Source organism: Xenopus tropicalis, chromosome 1, assembly GCF_000004195.4.
Source record: "Xenopus tropicalis strain Nigerian chromosome 1, UCB_Xtro_10.0, whole genome shotgun sequence".
Taxonomy (NCBI): Eukaryota; Metazoa; Chordata; class Amphibia; order Anura; family Pipidae; genus Xenopus; species Xenopus tropicalis.
The window spans coordinates 120,605,671-120,624,884 of record NC_030677.2 but is presented as its reverse complement, the minus strand read 5'-3'; the positions used below and the strand labels follow the sequence as shown (position 1 = coordinate 120,624,884).

Here is a 19,214-nt window from a genome sequence, read left to right as displayed (position 1 = left end):
CTTAAAATAAATTATAATACCATGTAACGTAATTCCTCAGCTGTTACCAGTCAACAATGTAACTCTCATGTCCCATCTATTTGCTCTCCCCAAAACAACAAATTACTTACAAAAAAAGGATGAAACTAACACTTGTGAAATCTGATATAAAACTAGACAGTCATAGCAACTGTCTAGTTACCTAAAATAAAGCATAGAGGCATGTTTTTCTCTGTCAAAGCCTACTTTATGAAATGCTTGACAGTCAACCCAACACTTGTCCTAGTTTTAATCAGACTACTTTGGAAATTCTCATGTATTTGGTTTTTATCGGTCACACAATAGCTCTGCTGGGTCTTGGTATTGCTGACACATTTATGGCGACATACAAAGCTTGCAGTGGTATATCATTTATTTAATTAACTTAAAATTTAAGTTATACAGCAGTTTAGGGGCGTAGCAAGAGGATTTTTTTAAAGGTATTGTGCATCTATAAATTCCTTCATATTGTGGATTTTATGTTATTTGTTTCAAAAACAACCACCATCTAGACAAAGAAATGTTAAAAAAAAAATAACATCTGGTGGCAGTGTAGGGAGTGGAGTACCAATGACTGGCAATCTCTGGCAGGAAGACAGAGATTGTCTGCAAATTCTTAGCCTGAATTTCTTTTAAAGTCTCCAAATGTCTGGCACTGAGTCACTGACTAAAAAACAGGAGAAACAAATCCAATGTCTGCTAACCAATCCAGTCACACACTGTACTCCAGATCAATGGATGTTTTTATGTGATGTAAGGGGGAGAGTCAAAGAAATTAAACTTAAACAGAATTTTGTTTCAGAGTCATACTCTGGTATAACACTCCTACCTAAAAACTACTTTAAGTCTATATAAAATCATATAAATTCTGTCTTAAGTGGACAGTTTTGTTTTCACTTTTCTGACTATTAACTTCAACATACATGGCAGTACAAAATACTGGTGGTTTGCATTTATGATTTCTAAAAATATTTAAAGTGAGAAATATACCAGACATAACTGAGCTTGTCTGACAGGAGGACACCCAAATTAAGTAAAACACTAGGTAGCAAAAAAAATCTCCCTGAATCCCAGACAACTGGTATTACTGCCAGCAATGTCCTTTCTCCTATTTACTTTCCTCTAAATTAATAAACGTGCATTACAACTACATCGCTCACGCAAACTATACATTTGTTCTCTGAGAATCTTAGTTAAGGCAGTGCCCACACATGCCCACTATTAGTCCTGCAGGGTAGGACTACAATAAGTTGAAATAAATTGGGAAAAAAATAAAATGGAATAAGAAGGAGTCAAGTAAACTGTTAGGGAGCAAGCTCCATATACACATCCTACCTCATGGAAGCAGGATGGCAAAGAACTGTTAAGAAGGGTTTAATTCAGGAAAAAGGAAGACCCCCTTTCAGTTCTTCAAAAGCCATCCTACCTCCTGGAGGGAAATGTGCATTAAAGGAACAGTAACACCAAAAAATGAAAGTGTATAAAAGTAACTAAAATATAATGTGCTGCTGCCCTGCACTGGTAAAAGTTGTGTGTTTACTTCAGAAAGTCTACTATAATTTATATAAATAAGCTGCTGTGTAGCCATGGGGGCAGCCATTCAAAGGAGAAAAGGCACAGGCACATAGCAGATAACAGATAAAACACTATTGTATTCTACAGAGCTTATCTGTTATCTGCTATGTAACCTGTGCCTTTTCTCCTTTTTTCCAGCTTGAATGGCTGCCCCCATGGCTACACAGCAGCTTATTATATAAATTATAGTAGTGTTACTGTAGCAAACACACCAGTTTTACCAGTGCAGGGCAACAGTGCATTATATAATTATTATATTAAATCTCTTTCATTTTTTTGGTGTTACTGTTCCTTTAACCCTACTGTCCGTGTGCTGGCTAAGGTCTTCTTGAGAAATGCTGTTGTTGGACTAAAATAACTTGTTTTGTACTTGGATGGCAATTACATTTCTTATAGTGGCAATATACCCCCTTGTTCAACATCAATCAATGAACAGGGTTGTGATGAAAATACATTGTCAATTGTTTTAATCACAAAAATGTATTGTTTTTGTGGCTGACAATGATAAAACAAATCATTATTGGTATTATGGCAAACATATCCTGTTATTACTTTACTGCTACCATTTACTTTGTCACCTTTAACCCTTCCTCTGTCCAAGACAAAACAGTGCATCTCCCTAGTGGTCTGCAAAGTTTAGCTTTGATGGATGCATAGTGCTTAACTAGATCTTACCATCCAAACCAGACTCCTTGCCTATCCTGGTAGTTTGTTTGGCACGTGGGCTTGTCTGAGAAATAGTGCGTATTCGAGGTAATGTTAGTGTTTTCCCATGAACCTTTAAGGAGTGATCTTTCAGCTGGCTGATTGTCATCGTTGAAAACGGGCAAAAAGAGCATTTATAGGCATGTTCTCCTGAAAAGAGAAACAAAGCAACCATGTTAGCAAACGATAAATCTGTAATTAGCTGAAAATGAAAACTCCTTGACATTAAAACCATCAGCAATCGTGTAAACATTTTTATATGATTTTTGGTCATACTCCCATTCACCTACAGTGACACATAAAAAGAATGCCTAAAACTGAGACACAGGCCTAAAGACCATTCATTTCAAGTGTACATATTATATACCAACTCACCGGCATGAGCTTTCATTATATGAGTTTTTAGTCGGCTGTTATAGGAAGACTTGAAAGGGCACAGTTTGCATCTGAAAGGTTTATGATGTCCATGATGAGTCTGGACGTGACGATCCAAACTGTGTAGAGAATATTTGGTTACTGCAAAAGTAACTTGTATCTATTTTTACATGCCACCTTCAAAAACCTACAAACATTTAGACAAAAAAAACAGTTTAACAGTAAAAGTCATTCTCTGCATAGCTGTGATACAAATAAAGTTGGCAACTAAATTAGTTGTAAATTAAATACAGTTGATCTGTCCTAGCACTTGGCTTGGCAGAGGCAAAAATATGGGCCAGATTGGGAGGAAGAAAGCAAATTGTCCTATCAAAGCCACTTTACTAAGTTTCTTTCAAAGGTTCATGCTGGAGTGCGGTAACCCTCTACATTGCTTAAAGTCAACTGCTAATTGGTTACAAAAGATTACTGCACTGGTGCCAAATTTTACCTCTGACCACAACTTATCCTTGGGTTCATAATAATACATTTACATTGGCAGTTTTAAAATGGCAAGGATTAGACTTATTTATGCTCATGTTATACAAGAATATACCTTATATCTGAATACAAATGGTAGAGACCAGATATTTTCTCCCAGCAAAATAAATGGTAAAGATATCACATTGCTAAACATCTCCCTCAAGATTTGTGAAAGTTTTTACTTTGGGGAGACAACTGCCGTTATGAATAACACAGACTTAGCATTGAGCCAGTTTTATAATCAAATAATATAAATAGCAACAATTAAGTAATTATGTGCAGTCTAGGGAAAAAAGTGTGCTCTCAGCAGAACAAATATTTTTGCCTGATGATCGCTAGAGGCAATGTTGTCCAGTGCTTGCTATCTGAACACAGTCAAAACTATTGTCTCAGAGTACCGCCCATTGATAGTATATACAAGTAAAGGCCAATTTTCCTTCTTGGCTATGTATCAAAATCGTAATTTTTGTTGAGGAAAAAATATGCCATCTCACATTTTTTTTGAGATTTGAGTTAAACTTGAATTTTCAAGATTTAACATACTTATAAAATTAGAATGGAAATCTCTGCCACCTAAAACCTGCCAGAATGCTATAGGAAAACAAAGAAAAATAAATTGGGTTCTCTATTAAGCAATTTATTATAAATAACAAAAAATAGTGGCTGGCCAGCCAGCTATAGAATTCAATGAGAAGTGTATCTTTAGTATTCAAGCAAGTACTTAGCAGGGAGTAAGTAGCGAGTCACAGACCCTCTCCAATATTGGTCTTATAGATTTTTAAATATTGTCTGAAATCTGTTACATTATTCAAATTTCCAGTCAAAATATAATTCAGTGTACTACATTGTAAGGCAAAGCAAATGTAGAAAAAAAAAAAATCCCATAAAGAGAAAGAAATTTGCCAAAAACATACTTGTGCCGGAAGGCAGAGACAAAGGAACAGAACTGGCAGCTGTATTTATCATCTCGAGTGAACATAGCCAGTGCCAAGTGGCTTCTTTCATGAGAGCGTAGACCTTGCATGGACATTAAAACACGGTCACACTGTTTACATGGGTAACCCCCAGGTCTTGTTCTGCGTCCTTTTTTTGTTTCTTTTGCTTCATCTACTGGGTTTTCCTCAGCAGGCGTTGATGCTTCTTCAACATCCTCCTCCTCTTCATCATCAACACCATCGTCATAATCATACTCAATTGTGTCTTCATCTGTAAACTCATACTTTTCATCCTTATTTAAGTAAATTGGAAATATTTATAATTATTAAAAAGTAGTGTATCAGAAGAAATTAGTTCTCTCATTGTCTTATGATGGACAAGAAGGATAGAAACTTTACTTGACACACATAAGCATAATAAAATGTATTTAACGGTCGTTAAATATGGTCTTCCTGGAAAAAAGTGCAAAATTAAAATACTCCCTTTAGAGGAGCCAATACAGGTAAGACAACCTTAGCATACAAAAAACACTATAATTTGCACTCTGGAGAGTAGTCTTAAAACTGCTAGAAAAGGTCTATCCCACCAATAACCCACAGGTACTTTGATAGATCTGCCCATCGGATCAATTACTGTTTATTACATTATCAATTTAATTAGGCCCTGAAACATGTGGTAGACAACTGACCACCACATTAAGAGAGCAGGTTAGGTATAAAATATCTCACCTTTCTCCTTTATATGTATGGATGAAAAATAGAGACTATATTTGTAAAAACATTTCTATGGGAAAACATTTATCAATGCATTTACATTTAATACATTAGCTTCAGTTTTTTATTTTGCAGTTAAAAACAAGTGATCACAAAACACCCTATACAAATAAAGCCAATATCCATTAACAATTCTTATGCATTCCCCAATATTTTACTGAGCAACAGAAAGGTGCAGTTATGGACTTGCTATGTAATAAACCAAAGTAAAAATGTATGTTTTAACTATGTTATAAACTATACAACTATAGAGAATTCCTTATTCAGTGTATCTTGCCTTGATTAGCCAACTAATTACTTCAGTGAAATTACCTGTGAAATGTTACTTCTACTGTGAAATTTAACAATTGCAAATTTTGCACTGTAGGGTCATGTTTACTACTAGCTCATTGTCAGTCACAGCTAACTTTGTCACAAATTATTTGTACCTGTAAGTCAGAAGAAAGTTCGGGGACATTTCCATATTGAACATGTTTGCGAAGATGGTTGCAGATGGCTCGGAGTGTTGGGTGGACTTCCACACAGAACTTGCATTTGTATCCCACAACTGCCTTTTCCTTACAACTCTTATGTAATGCTGCTTCATTTCCCATCTGAAACCATGCATTCAAAGAGAAAGTGAAAAGTGAAACAGGAACTGCTACACTGTTATAAACCATTATGTTCCAAACTACATAGCACTGTGCTGCATATGCCAACACAAAAGCTAGCACTCTTAGCAATTCTGCCTTAGGTAGACATACATTTGACTAAAATTCCTTTTTTTTGATAAAGGGAATATTCAGGGTATCCTAAAACATTATAAAAACAATCAAGAAACAAAAAAATATTTTCTGTTGTGCAGTGGCTGTTTCTATATATTATAGCCCTGAGGATGTCACTGTAGAATGATGCATAAAGAATTATCCAAGACTTAACTGGGCTTATATATCAAAAGATGAAAATTCTAAAAAATTATATGTCTGGAGATATAAGAATTATTTGTCTGCCTTTGTCATGTAACAATACATACATTAAAATAGTCTATATTCTCATTTCACACTACATGGCCTACTGAAAGTGTAAATGGTCTCATTTTAAAATAGGACCTTGGTCATAAATTTGCTCTTACCTTTTCTTTATTTTCTGCAATCTCTGTGAGTTTCTGCTTGTTCAAAAGCTGCTTTCTCCTTTCCTGACGTTTGGCACGTTTCTGGAAGTCCTCATTGTGAGCATTCAGATGAATGGTAAGATCAGCTACACTGTTAAGTTTGCTATTGCAATGTTTGCATTGGTAAGTGGTAGTAAGGGAACGTGTGCCTGAGGTACCCAGTACGGAAAAGTCTCTTTTTATGTCCTTGCTGTGGTGATCAGTATAATGCATGCACAGGAGTTCTGCTGTGCTAAAAGAGAGTTTGAAGCACTTTATACATCTAAAAGGAAGTAACTCTTGTTCCTGGGGTTCTGGTTCTGTCTCAGTTGCCTCCTCAGTTGCCGGCTGTTCATTTTCCTCAGCATACACAGTTGTAAAGTAGTTACCAAGTTTGCTGCCATATTGTTTTTTTGGAAATACTCCAGGATGGCGTTTCATATAATGGGTGACAATACCTTTTTTGCTGTAGGACTGGAAAGAGCACAGTGAACATTTTTTCATTTCTACTGCTTTCTTTAACTCTTCACTTAACTCTAGTGAATCATCTTTTTGTGGGCTAGGAATAACAACTTTATTTGGTTTGTCCGATACCGTTCTAGATGCTGCTAAACAATGTGTGTAGTATGCATCTATATCATGCCGCTTTTGGTAGTGAGCAGCAAGACCTTTACGAATAGGGTTTGTATAGGAACATAGTGCACATTTAAACAAATTGTTTTTGCCTTCAGGTTGAGCTCTTACATTATTATGTTTAATGCGGTAGTGCCTGGCTATACCTTTTCTGGTTGAACAGAAGTATTTACATAACTGACATCTGAAGACTGTGTGTGGGGCCATATGGTTTCTCTTATACTTTGTAGGTCCTTTTACTACAGCAGCTTCTAAAGTAACAACAGTCTGAGGAGGATGTTCATCTAAAAGAACATCTGTCTCAACAGAAGCAAAATCTTTTGGCGATGAAAGCATGTCAGGTTCTGGCTGGTCATGATATTTTTCATAGTGGATTTTCAGTTTCTCCAGGGTTCCATGAGTATATGGGCATATTTTACACCTATATGCCCCATACCCTTGCTTAAATATGCGACTATTTTCGTCAGATTCATTCTGAGACATTTCAGTAGACTGCTCAACATCATGCACAAAATCTTCAGCAGTTACTTTAACGGAAGGATGTCTCTTTTGATAGTGAGTGAGCACACCATGAATCCGTGTATTAATATATGGACAGTGCCTGCATTTATAAACTGCTCCTGGATTTATATCAACCTCCTGAGCAAAGTCTGCAGCTTTAACTTTCATACCAGGATGTTTTTTTCCATAATGTGTCAAAAGCCCATGTAAATTATTGTATTCTGAATGGCAAACTGTGCACAAATATGGAGAAGAAGACAGGGCAGAATTATTTGTTTGCAATGGTAAAGTCTTTCCTTGTGATAAAATGAAGTCATCACCACTGTCCATTTGTGGTTCTACATTTATAGTAGGCTTTTCAGCAGAATATGAAGCCTCTTCTGAATTAACATCCTTTTCCTTAATTATGTTAAATAGCACAGATTCATTACCTTTCAGAGCCCAAGGGTGAAATGCTTGGTAGTGGTTGGTGATGTCCCAAATTGATGGCGCTTCAAAAGTACAGTCCCTACACTTATAGGATTTTGATTCTGTGGAGGCTTCATTAGGTGGGCAATCTGGACCCGCACATAACTTGGTAGCCATATACGTGTAATCAACATAGTGCTCAGGATGTCTCTTTTGGTAATGTTCAAGCAATCCACTTGGCTCTGGATGAGAATAAATGCACCACTCACAGTGATATCCAGCCTCTATTAGGCCATCTAAAAATGCCCATTTCAGAATTGATGTAACAGTTGCTCTTAAAGCAGGATGATCTTTTTTCATATGCTTTCTAAGGGCATAAACATAAGGAGTTGAATATGAGCACTGCCTACATCTCAGGCTTCTAAGCTTCTCTTTGTCATGTTCACTGGTAGATGGAAGAGCCTGTGTGTTTGTTACAGGCTTCTTTTGTCCTTGTTCACACATACTCCTAATAGCAGCAGTATGCTGTCTGATAACATCGGCATTCACTTTAAAATCTCTGTGTTTCTTTTGGTAATGGATGAGAACTCCTTTCACAGTCTGATTCCCATAATCACAGTGCTGGCAGAAGAACATCTCATTTCCCCTTGGTTGTGTATTGCCTTTCTTTGAATTTGAGGTGGAAGTTGGTTGTTTTATGGGTGGGTTTTGTAGTGCATCTACATTTCTCACAGTTGCTGCAGTTGGAGGAGCCTGTCGAATGTACTTTGCAGTAACCTTAATTTCAGGATGTCTTTTTTGATAGTGAACCAATACACCCACAACTGATCGATTGCTATATGAACAGTGCTTGCAGAAGTATAATTCGGGAGTTACTTCTGATGGGGAAGTCACATTTGGAGTGGGTACGGGAGATTTTTGTTGAACTGAAGAGCTTACCTCTAATGCCAGTTGTGAAATTGCAGCAGCACCTTCCACAGAAACTACCCTCATTGTTTTTTGAATTCTGAAGTAGGAAGCTTTTTCATCCGGATGCTTTTTCTGGTAATGTACCAAAACAGAATGCATGTTTGGACTTGCAAACTTGCAAACATCACAGTCGTAAACAACCACGCTGTTTACAGAGCTTTTCGGATTTTCAGTTTCTGTGCCAAATGGCTGAATGGAATTTTTGTTAAAAGTTGCAGAGCTGCTAGCTCCTTGGCCTGTTGGTGTAGATGTTACCATACTTTTGGGGGCTGAATTCAAAATTTCTCTTAATGTTTGGGACTCTGAATTCAACTCTTCTTGACGATCAACAACATAGCTTGAAAAAATCATTGCATTATTTATTTTAACTGTTGGGTGCATTCTTTGGTAATGTGGCATTAGACTTCGAACATTAGGGCTTGTGTATGAACAAAATCGGCACCGATATATCAAATCTGACTGGTCAAAATTGAGAACATTCATTGCTTCTGGATGATGCTCAGCATAATGCTGCTGTAAATCTTCAAAGTTATTGTAATCAATATAGCATTCAAGGCACCTATACACAGCACTGTGATCACTTGGATCCAAAATATACCTAAAACTAAATTTAATATATGGGTGCATCCTTTGATAATGGGTGCTCACACTCCTGGCAGATTTGTTGCTAAAGTCACAGTGCTTACAATAGTATAACCTTCCTGATTCTTCATTATACTCTGCGTTTTCATTCTGCTCATTTTCATTATAGATACTAGACTGATTGTGAGATGTGGATGCACTTGTTTCTTGCTCTTTCATGCCAGTAGACTGGTAGTAGTAATCTTCTTCATCATCTGACAAAGTCAGTTCAATTTCTGCTCCATTGGGTGTTGCTGCATAATTGTGCTGAATATTCCTGTAACTCACATTTTTCTGAGGATTATTAGCATCTCTAGCCCACATTTGATGGATTCCATATGCATCAGTTGTATCCATCTGCTCAGACTGTTCCTCTTCTTTGTCTATTTCTACTTCTATTTCCACTTCATTTTCTTCCTCCTCTTCCTCCTCCTCTACTTCCTCATCATCATCTTCCACATTTATGACATTATCTTCCTGTTGTTTGCTTTGGTTAATTTTGCTCTGCAGATTGCTTGCAATCTCATCAATTCTAGTTCTTTTTTTTACTGGTGATAAGTCTAAAGGGAAATCATTTGAGTTTTTCCGAGATGTCTTTGCTACAAAATTATTTTTAGAAGATAACCCTAATATGGAAGTTTGACTTTTTCTTACAGTACCTGAAGTGATTGAATCAGGATCGTCTTGTGCCTGTCGTACCATGTTACTATTAGGTTGTGGCATATCATCACAAAATGAGTGCTTGTGTTGCTGATGAACACGCAATCCTTTTAAGGTTGTTGTAGAATAGTTGCACATAGTACATTTGTATGGGTTCTGCTGGGTGGAGTCTGTCACAACTCCAGCTTTTTTACCATTGCCATTACTGCTTTCAAAAGCATCATTAAAAGAGGAAAGACTTTCATTAAGTGTACTTATACTGTCCCACTCTGATGGAGCACCACTATGGCACTGCTTGTGGGCACCTAGTTTTAAAGGGCTTTTGCATGAAAAAGGACACTCATCACACTTGTAGACAGCAGTCTTTCCAGAGAGATGAATGTTTTCAATATGACGAGAGATGCTCCGTCTATGCATGGTAAGGAAAGGACAAAAGGGACACTGAAATCTGTTCATATACCTTCTAAAAGGAATGCCCTTTGTTTCTAGTAATTTGTTGTTTTCTGATCCTAATAATGGTTCTCCAGAAATCCCTGAACCATGAGGATCCATTGGGCTTAAGCCATTTTCACTATCTAGATCAATGTAGTCATCATCAGAACTTGAATCATTTAGCAAGCTATTGCTATCCATGTCAAGCACAGCACTGGATTTTTCTGAAACTGCGTAAGGTGATCTATCTGACAAATTCATTATACCAGTATCTGATGATGGCTTTGGTTTAATTGGAACGTATGGCATAGATGAATATTTGGGTAGGTTGCCTCTAGTAAGTGCATTATTCACAGGGCTTCTGTAATTTGAAATGTTAACATTAGGAATGTCATGGCCTATAGTAAGAGGCATAAAGCTTCCACCAGGACTGGAAACTTGAGAACTTTTGTTCTGCAGATCTGACATGTTCATTCCATCTTGTCTTAAGCTTGACAGTATTTTGACCATTCCACGGTGTTTTTTCATCATGTGGTCACACCATCGCTCTCTTCGTGGTGTCTGATAGCTACACCATTCACAACAAAAGTTCCCCCTAGACTTTGTAAGTGGTTTTACCATTGATTCTAGGATACTACGCTCTACTACTTCTGCTGGTAATTCTTTACATGCTTCTTGAAGTGGAATAGGCATGGATATTTGTGGAGGGCTGGATACAGGAGGCATTGGAGTTTCCTTCAGGCTATTCTTGTGATACATTTTCTGATGCTTTAATATTCTTGCCCTTCTGGGAGACTTGTAAGTGCAAAACTGACAAGAAAATACTTTGCCAAATCCATCGTGCAACATTATGTTATAGTTTGAAGGTCCAACATTTGAAGAGCCTGTTATATTTGCTCCACCATTCCCATGAACCTTTCTAGTATGTTCCACAAGAAGGTTTTTTGATCTAAAATATCGAATGCAGAATTTGCACTGAAAAAACTTGCTGGTTGGCTTCGAATTTCCTGCATGATTAGACTGACTAAAATAACTTGGGCTATGGCCATAGTATGATCCACTTGCAGCCTGAGGAGTACTTGGCGCTGAAAACAAGAAGAAATAATTAGAAAAATAAGTCAACAGATCAATACATGTAAAATGCACAAGCTAATTAGAGATGCATTTGCAAACATTTTTGTGACTTGATAATATAACAGCATCCATTTAATATAACAGCAACCTTTATTTTTGTTTTAGTTTATGAATGGTATGATTGCTAATCACATTAAATTCTCAAATGCTACTATATTTTAGTATATAACAGATATTACTAACCATGATTTTCTTCAGCTGATGCATATTCATCCTTAACAGAAGTAAACACTCCTTCTGACTGGTTGCTGGAATGCGTATCCACAGTTTTTGCCTGGGTAGCACCTTCCTCAGTTACATCTGTGGGTTGCAAAAATGCTGTATGGACATCCTGAATATGAGATTTTAGGTCTTCATAGGTCTGAGCTTTGAAGTCACAGCCATCACACTGAAGAACCTCCATATTCCTTAAACCGGGCTTTTCATCAGGAAATTCTAAATATCAAAAAAAAAATTATTATTAGATAATAGATAAACAGATTAGATAAACAGAAAGAAACACATTTTATGGAAAGAACTTTACTTTGACATTTGCATTTAAAGACAGTACATATATAGGGGTCAAACTTGAAGAGTTTGGCTAATAGCATTTGCTGCAGAGAAAAACTCAGACCCCTTCCCACCCCGCATTTGTGCACATCGACAGTTAGGAATAGGCTTGTCCTTGTGCACACAGGGTCACTTTCAGGAAGAAAAAGCTTAAGTGGAGCTGCATTTTTCCACCAAAGAAAAAGCAACTATAAGTGCTGCTTTTTTTTTTTTTTAAATATAAGTTTATACATCTACATCTATCTGCCATTTTCCCTCAGTAGAAAGGATAAACATTTGTACTCTCAACAGTCAGCTTCTTCAAAGTGCTAAAATATAATACAAAAAAGTAACCACCCTTTCTAAAAGTTCTAGATACCATTACTACTTTGGGTTATGAAAAAACTCTTTCCTCTAAGTGTGAGCATTTCAATGTATTCCTAAAAGCTAATGAATGAAATTTAACCAGAAAAGTAAAGGTAGAATTACATTACGGAACTCTCTAGGAAAAGTTTATTTTATATTGTCTTTCGACAAAGGGAAAGTATAAAAAAAAAAAAACATTGTCCCCATATCCTCCTCCTCTGAATTTAAACATCCTGTGCAGATGTTTAACAGTAATTAAATTCAATCTAGACTTCCAGCATTTTTTTTCAACCCATAGGGCCTTTCAACTGAGATACCACAAAAGGAAAAAATCTGTACAAGATGGAGCCTTAAATTTTTGTCTGAACACCTATTATTCCTTGAACTAAGATGTGCAATAGCTTAATGCTGGACATTATTCCATCCATCTAAACCTTAATATCAAATGTAGTATTCCATTTCCTTATAAACCAGACCTTTACCTGACATTAATAACCTCAAGTAAACCATGGGCAGACGTTTTATGCTTTTAATCATAATTTGAACTTATTCTTCAGACTTCTGAAAACGATTGCTGTACAATTTGAGCCTTCATGTGTATGCTAAGGTCCCTTGGTGGGAGAACCACAAAGCCAAAACCACACCTAGCCCATATAATAAACCACAACAATCGCATCTGGAATGTTAAAGAGCAGAAGGATCATGTGGGGTGGGGGCACAGAGAAGTGTTGGGTTATCAGTCTTAGTCCATCTGGCTACTATCTATTGTATAAAACATGTATAACAAATAAGCAGGTCAAAACAGTACTTATAAACAACCTAGATAGGGGGCTAAATATTGTCTTGCATGGGGATTTCTCGTTAGAAAAACGAACTAGAACAACCCTACAATGAGCAAGTATCAATTGTGGGGACACATTGTTTAATGCCTATTGGGCAGACAAATATTTTCAGTTTTTCTCCAACAAGACTATATGGTCATCTACTCAAGCATTATCAGTATGTCACCTAGGGATGGGTTTACCAAATTGAGCAATAAAACTGGTTAGCTTTTGTCATAACAATACAAATAAATGCTTGACAGCAGGTTCAATTAGCTCAATTAGTTAAGTCCAATCTTTGAATGGATATCCCTCACCTTGACCAGTGAAACACAACCATTCACATACCACTTTATTGAACTTGTCTTCCTAAAAGCTCCACCATGCTACAGTTGCAGCTGTGGTGTATGATGGAGCTCTCAGTTCTTACAGCAAATTACTACAGAATCTGTAGTACCCACATGTTAACAGCCAGCCATTTAGTCTGTTCTTACCAGTTGTACCCACTTACCATATAACAAATATAAGCGATTTACGCAACACCTCTAGCCACAATTAGTGCAATTTATCCAAGCATCAGAACTGAATCCACACAGGTAAAGAGAATTGCATTTGAAATACTGTGACTTACATTAAAGATGCATTGTAGGTGCCCATTTTTAAATCTCTGGCTCGGAGACAAGTTTTGGAAGCAGAGAGAAACAGTTTAACTCCAAGCAGAGTCTCCTGCAGGTTAGCAGTCCACATAGGGCTACAAAATCATAGCCCTTATTTGCCATCCCCAAAGAACTTTTTTCATGCTTGTGTGGCTCACCAACACTTTTTAAATCGGAGTGTGGCTCACTTTAAAGCTCAAGTTAAAATGGGACAAAAACCCTTTGTCCTAGATACCTACAAAACATGGCATTTGGTGACACACAAGACCATCTCTCCCCACATTACTCATTAAACCTAACAAGGACGGCAGGACATTAGAAATTTACTAAAAAGAATCATGCATCACTCTCCCACATTAATTAAAAAAAAAAAATCACTTTACATCTTCAAATTCCTTCCTAAGTCTGCAATTTTTCCATTTGAAAGACAGTATGTAAGCTAATGGACATAAAACAATCCTATCAACAATTTGTGGAAAGACAAAAACACAAAGCAAACAACAGCACTAATTTACAATACATCACAATCAATCTTAACCACAGACGCTGAAGGGACAACCACAATATCATAATTTGCTTCAGACATGTAAAAATTTCACGCAAACATAATTAAATTGTTACAAGCTAGTAGAAAGACATGGCCTACTACTTCAACTACTTCATAACTCATACCTAACCCATAAGAGAGTTTCAAAATGGGAAGTCTCCCCTCAAACAGGTGTCTCTGGTGCCATGCCCCTAACGCAAATCTTTTACACTATTTTTGTCGATGCCCTAAAATTCAAACCTTCTTGATGGAAGTGATCTTTTAGTAGATGCAGATGGCTGGAAAACCCCTTCAATTGAACATAGACTGGGCCTTATTCAGTAATGTAACCGCCTACAAAAGAAAAACACCTGGCAGGTAGATTGGCAGCAGCAGCCCGAAAAGCAATTTTACATCAGTGGCTATCCACAGAAATCCCATACATCACACTGACAAAACAGAAGCTACGATATATCTTCCACATGGATTGGCTGGAAACAACACGTTATCCTTATCCTGTGAAGCTTAATGGATTGTCTCAGGAAGAACCTCCTGTTCAACTATTTTAAGTTGAAATTTCCTTTTTAGTTTCCTATATTTAGGACATTACACTTTATTTTGTTAATTTAGGTTTACAACTTTTCGTCTAACAGATGATAACCTTGTCCACAAATTGTCACTTATTTTAAAAACCAAATAAAAACATTGTTAAAAATATGTTTCTGAAGGCTTTATCTGCTTGCAGCAATGTAAATATATTAATGACTTGTTCTTCAAAGACATTCAGTACCAATGCCATGGTACTCTGTAGATCTGTCATTTACAAATTTCATCTTCTATTTAGGATGCTATTATATCTTATTTAAGATTCAGGAGCATGAATTCTGTTGTGACTTAACATTAAAAAGTATACTTTAAACAAAAATAATGCATAAAGTAATGCTGTACAACTTATGCAAGAACTAGTACAACAGCACTTAAGGATTTTAAAAACTGCATTCTGTATCATGAAATTACACAAAGAAATGCTTCTTATTTTCACTGCTGCCTCTGAAAAGAAAGATTGAGCATTCACAGAGGCATATTTACCTAAGCTACAGCTTGCCTGTTTCCCTCCCTTCCACATGAGCTTTGCACTAGATACTTTCAAACCAATCTGCAGTAATCAAGATGCTTGAAGCTCTTATTTCAGAGCACAAGACTGGATTGTGTGGAAGAGGTTGCTATCTGCTGTAGATCAAATTACAGCAGCAAGTGAAGCCCCACCCCATGTCTCTTAGCACAGTCCATTACATCTCAAAGCACATTTTTTTCCATGGTGCAGATGACTCCTGCATTCAAAGCACTTCACAGAAAAGCAGATCATCCAGTTTTTTCTCTACCCATCCCCCAAGCTTAGTCCTTTCATCTCTGCCAAACAAGCCACAGCTCTGCTGAATGTTTTTAATCATGCAGTCAAGAGATAGAAGCTTCTGCGTCACAGAAGCTCTGAACTGACTATGCAGTCCTAGTCCTCTGAGCTTTAGAAGCAGCCATTTTAACTCTGAAAACACAAGCTCTCTAAGCTTACAGCAACAACATGGCTTCAAAACATGCAAGCTTTATTTTTTTCATAATGTTTAGCTAATTCATATATTTATGTAAAGTTACACAGACAAGAATATATTTTTAAAATGCAGCTTTAGTTTCACGGGATATTTAACCATTTCTTTGTCCATATAAATTAGAGAACTTCAGAATGTTGCAAGCAGATCTGAAGAGCAAGTCATGTAGCTTGTTCTACAGAGGCCAACTAAATGTATGAAAGTGATGCATGACTGAAGCAAATTTCCTAATATAAACAATTTAAATTGATCTACATACATGCAAAATCTAAATCAGACATCATCTGCTCTCTTGATAGTTGTCTTTTCCCAGAGAGAAGACAAACCATCTCACTACGTTTGCTAGATTCCAAAGTCTACTGACCTTTGTTAATCACCAGCCAGCCTGAATCAGCAAAGAATGCCAACAGGCACACCCGCCAACACAAGGGCTACATAGTTACCACCCCCCATCATTCTCAAATGAGGATCTGGGAAAACACTGGACAGAAATAAACATCACAAAACCAATAATGAATTTGTAGAACTTATGTATATATACATATATAATTTTTTACAGTAAGATTCATAAGCCAACACAATCATGTGACAAACAATGTTTATAGATTAACAAAAGGTTTTCATGGAACAGCCCATTATGTGGTCTACAAACAAAATAGCACCTAGAGACAGTCTAATTTATCCATATTAAATTCTAACTTACATAGATGCAAAAAAAAACACTTTTAAAAAGATGTATCTGTCCCTAAAGCCTTATTGTCAGCAAATTGTTTAAACAGTCACCAGAAATAAAACAGACAGTCTGCATGAAGGTTGAGAAGTGCAACTTCAATGACCTTCTACCCTACACTGCAGCATGTAGAAAATGAAGATCAAAGTTTTCTGTTTTTACAATCACCTAAGAAACATATTTACATATTGAGATCTTGGGTGCAGCAAATGTCACTTCATGATAGCTGACTCGAAAACATGTTTTGTTTTTTAAAACCAGGTCAGCAGGACCTACAACTAGGACACCTTTTCAGGATCTCCAAGTATAAAAACAGGAGGAACACAAGTGGATTGGTCATTATCAATCCAATGAGACTTATCAGGTGCACTTAGTGATAACCTTACACACTCGCATGATAGGTGGGTTTCAAGAAAGAAACCTGAAAGGAGGTGAAGGTTTTTCCATTCTTTATAGGACCAATGCCCAAAATCTGTAGCCAGGGGAGAAATCACAATTTTACTCCTTAAAGGAGAAGGAAAGGCTAAGTCATTTGGGGTTGCCAAAATGTTAGGCACCCCCAAGTGACTTTAAGCACTTACCTTGTACCCTGGGCTGGTGCCCGTTAAGAGAGAACCGCACCAGCCTGGGGTAGCTGCAAGAGTTTCCTTCTTCCGTGTTGAAACGATTGCGCATGTGCATTAGAGTGAAAAGCTGAACAACAAAGTCAGTTTTCACTCTACTGCGCATGCACCGGCCCAGGGATTTTGCCAGCAGAAGACATACGGAAAAAGGAAAAGCTCGATACAGGTACCCGGGGCTGGTGCTGTTTTCTCCTAACAGGGGCACCAGCCCGGGGTAAAAGGTAAGCGATTAAAGTCACTTGGGGGTGCCTAACATTTATGGCACCCCCAAGTGACTTAGCCTTTCCTTCTCCTTTAAATGGCTTGCACACTGGACTGTAGTTATGAAATACTTTATTCCAAATTAGACATCAAAATCCACCTGACGCATTTTGTCCACAAGGAACATAATCATTCTTCAAACCTTCTTTTTTACTTTCATATTCAAACTAACTGCATAATGTCATATGGTATTTTTTTAGACTATAATTACACAATAGACTTCAATAGAGAAGTGCTTCAAACTAACTTTTTAACCTAATTAAAAACATGTGTAAGAGCTAGTGATTAAGACTAAGTGCTATCTGACACATTTGTAACACTAAAAAGTCACGCCTTGACCTTATAGTTTGTAGGGAAATATGAAGATGAAGATCATAGAATGACCACATTCTTGTAGACCAGTTAATGCTACCTGCTCATAGACTGCTATGGTCTAGTAGACCAAGAACACAATTTCCATCTGTTATGACTTCCCCTCCGCCCAATATCTCCCTACTAGAACACGCATATATGTGTAGTCCTTACACAGGTCCACAGATGACGCTCCTTTATTGGATAGTACAACACATACTTCACTTCAAAAGGTAGAGGATGAAAATTTGGCAGAAGCAATTTGCAACACATACTGCCTTCTATAGTTGAAATTTCTGAGGCACTGTATTTTTGTTTTCCAGAAGAATGTCCAAAATTTCTGGCTCTACTGCCTCTACCTAGTCACAGCTACAAGTCAGGTGCCCAAACCCTCTGTCCATGCATCACAGTTAAGCTATATCCAGAATCAAAATACAATGAAGCCTCTTTCACAGAGGCTCTTCAACAAGGAAGAAACCAGGTTTGATGAATGGCAGGATGGAGGGGGGGAGAGGAAGTGTGTTTAGAGCAACATATGGAAAAAGCTAACATTCTGAATAGGAACTGCAGTGCTATTTAAGGTACAGACTTTGTTACAAGAAGTGTATAAGACACTTTGCTTGCCTTTAATTTGCTTAGGGATACTGTTGTGATTTTTATGGTATACTTTTTATTTATAAATTACACTGTTTACATAAAAAATAATTCACTCTACCATTTAACATGTTATTCTTGAAACAACAAATTTATTTATTTTTCGTTTTAATATTGGAGTGTAGGCAGCCACCTCAGTGCATTGTGCCTGAGTTTCAGCTTTCAGAAGGAACCAGCGCTACACATTAGAACTGTTTCAGGTAACCTATTGTTTGTCCTACTCCCATGTAACTGGAAGAGTTGCAAGCTGGACTTGGATTTCTTACTATTGAGTGCTATTGGGTGATATCTACTGGGCGCTGCTATCTTGCTACCTTCCCATTATTCTGCTGATTGGCTGCTGGGAAGGGGGTGATATCACTCCAACTTGCAGCTCAGAAGTAAAGTGCGACTGAAGTTTATCAGAGTACAGGTCACATGGTTGTCTCCTATGTTACTTGCTTGTATCCTATTTCTATAAAAGATTCTGCACTTTAGGACAGAAGCTCAGTCAGAAAGCCTCTACATACACCTTATGTATTTATAATTTACATTATAAGCAATCTAGCAAAGTGTATACCCCACACCCCTTTTTCAGGCCTGTTAGTCATAAGAACAGTGGATATCATAACATATAGGGGATGAAATTGATTTATGTCTGTGTATAATTTAATGATATAAGACTGATTAAAGGCACAGATAATTTACTTTATACTTACATCAT

General features: G+C 37.1%; 1 protein-coding gene across 2 annotated transcripts in view; it reads right to left on the bottom strand.

The window, feature by feature from the left end:
• The window catches only part of znf462 (zinc finger protein 462), a 51,290-nt gene that overhangs the window by 12,198 nt on the left and 19,878 nt on the right, over positions 1–19,214 (bottom strand). For both annotated transcript variants that reach the window (XM_002933988.5, XM_031890462.1), the window contains 6 exons: positions 11,575–11,826; positions 6,016–11,342; positions 5,333–5,497; positions 4,110–4,423; positions 2,674–2,792; positions 2,269–2,448 (listed from right to left, as the gene is read on the bottom strand). In XM_002933988.5, the coding sequence (XP_002934034.2) occupies positions 2,269–2,448; positions 2,674–2,792; positions 4,110–4,423; positions 5,333–5,497; positions 6,016–11,342; positions 11,575–11,794 (6,325 nt within the window). In that variant the 5' untranslated portion in view covers positions 11,795–11,826. Of the gene's footprint in view, positions 1–2,268; positions 2,449–2,673; positions 2,793–4,109; positions 4,424–5,332; positions 5,498–6,015; positions 11,343–11,574; positions 11,827–19,214 lie in introns of those variants that run through there.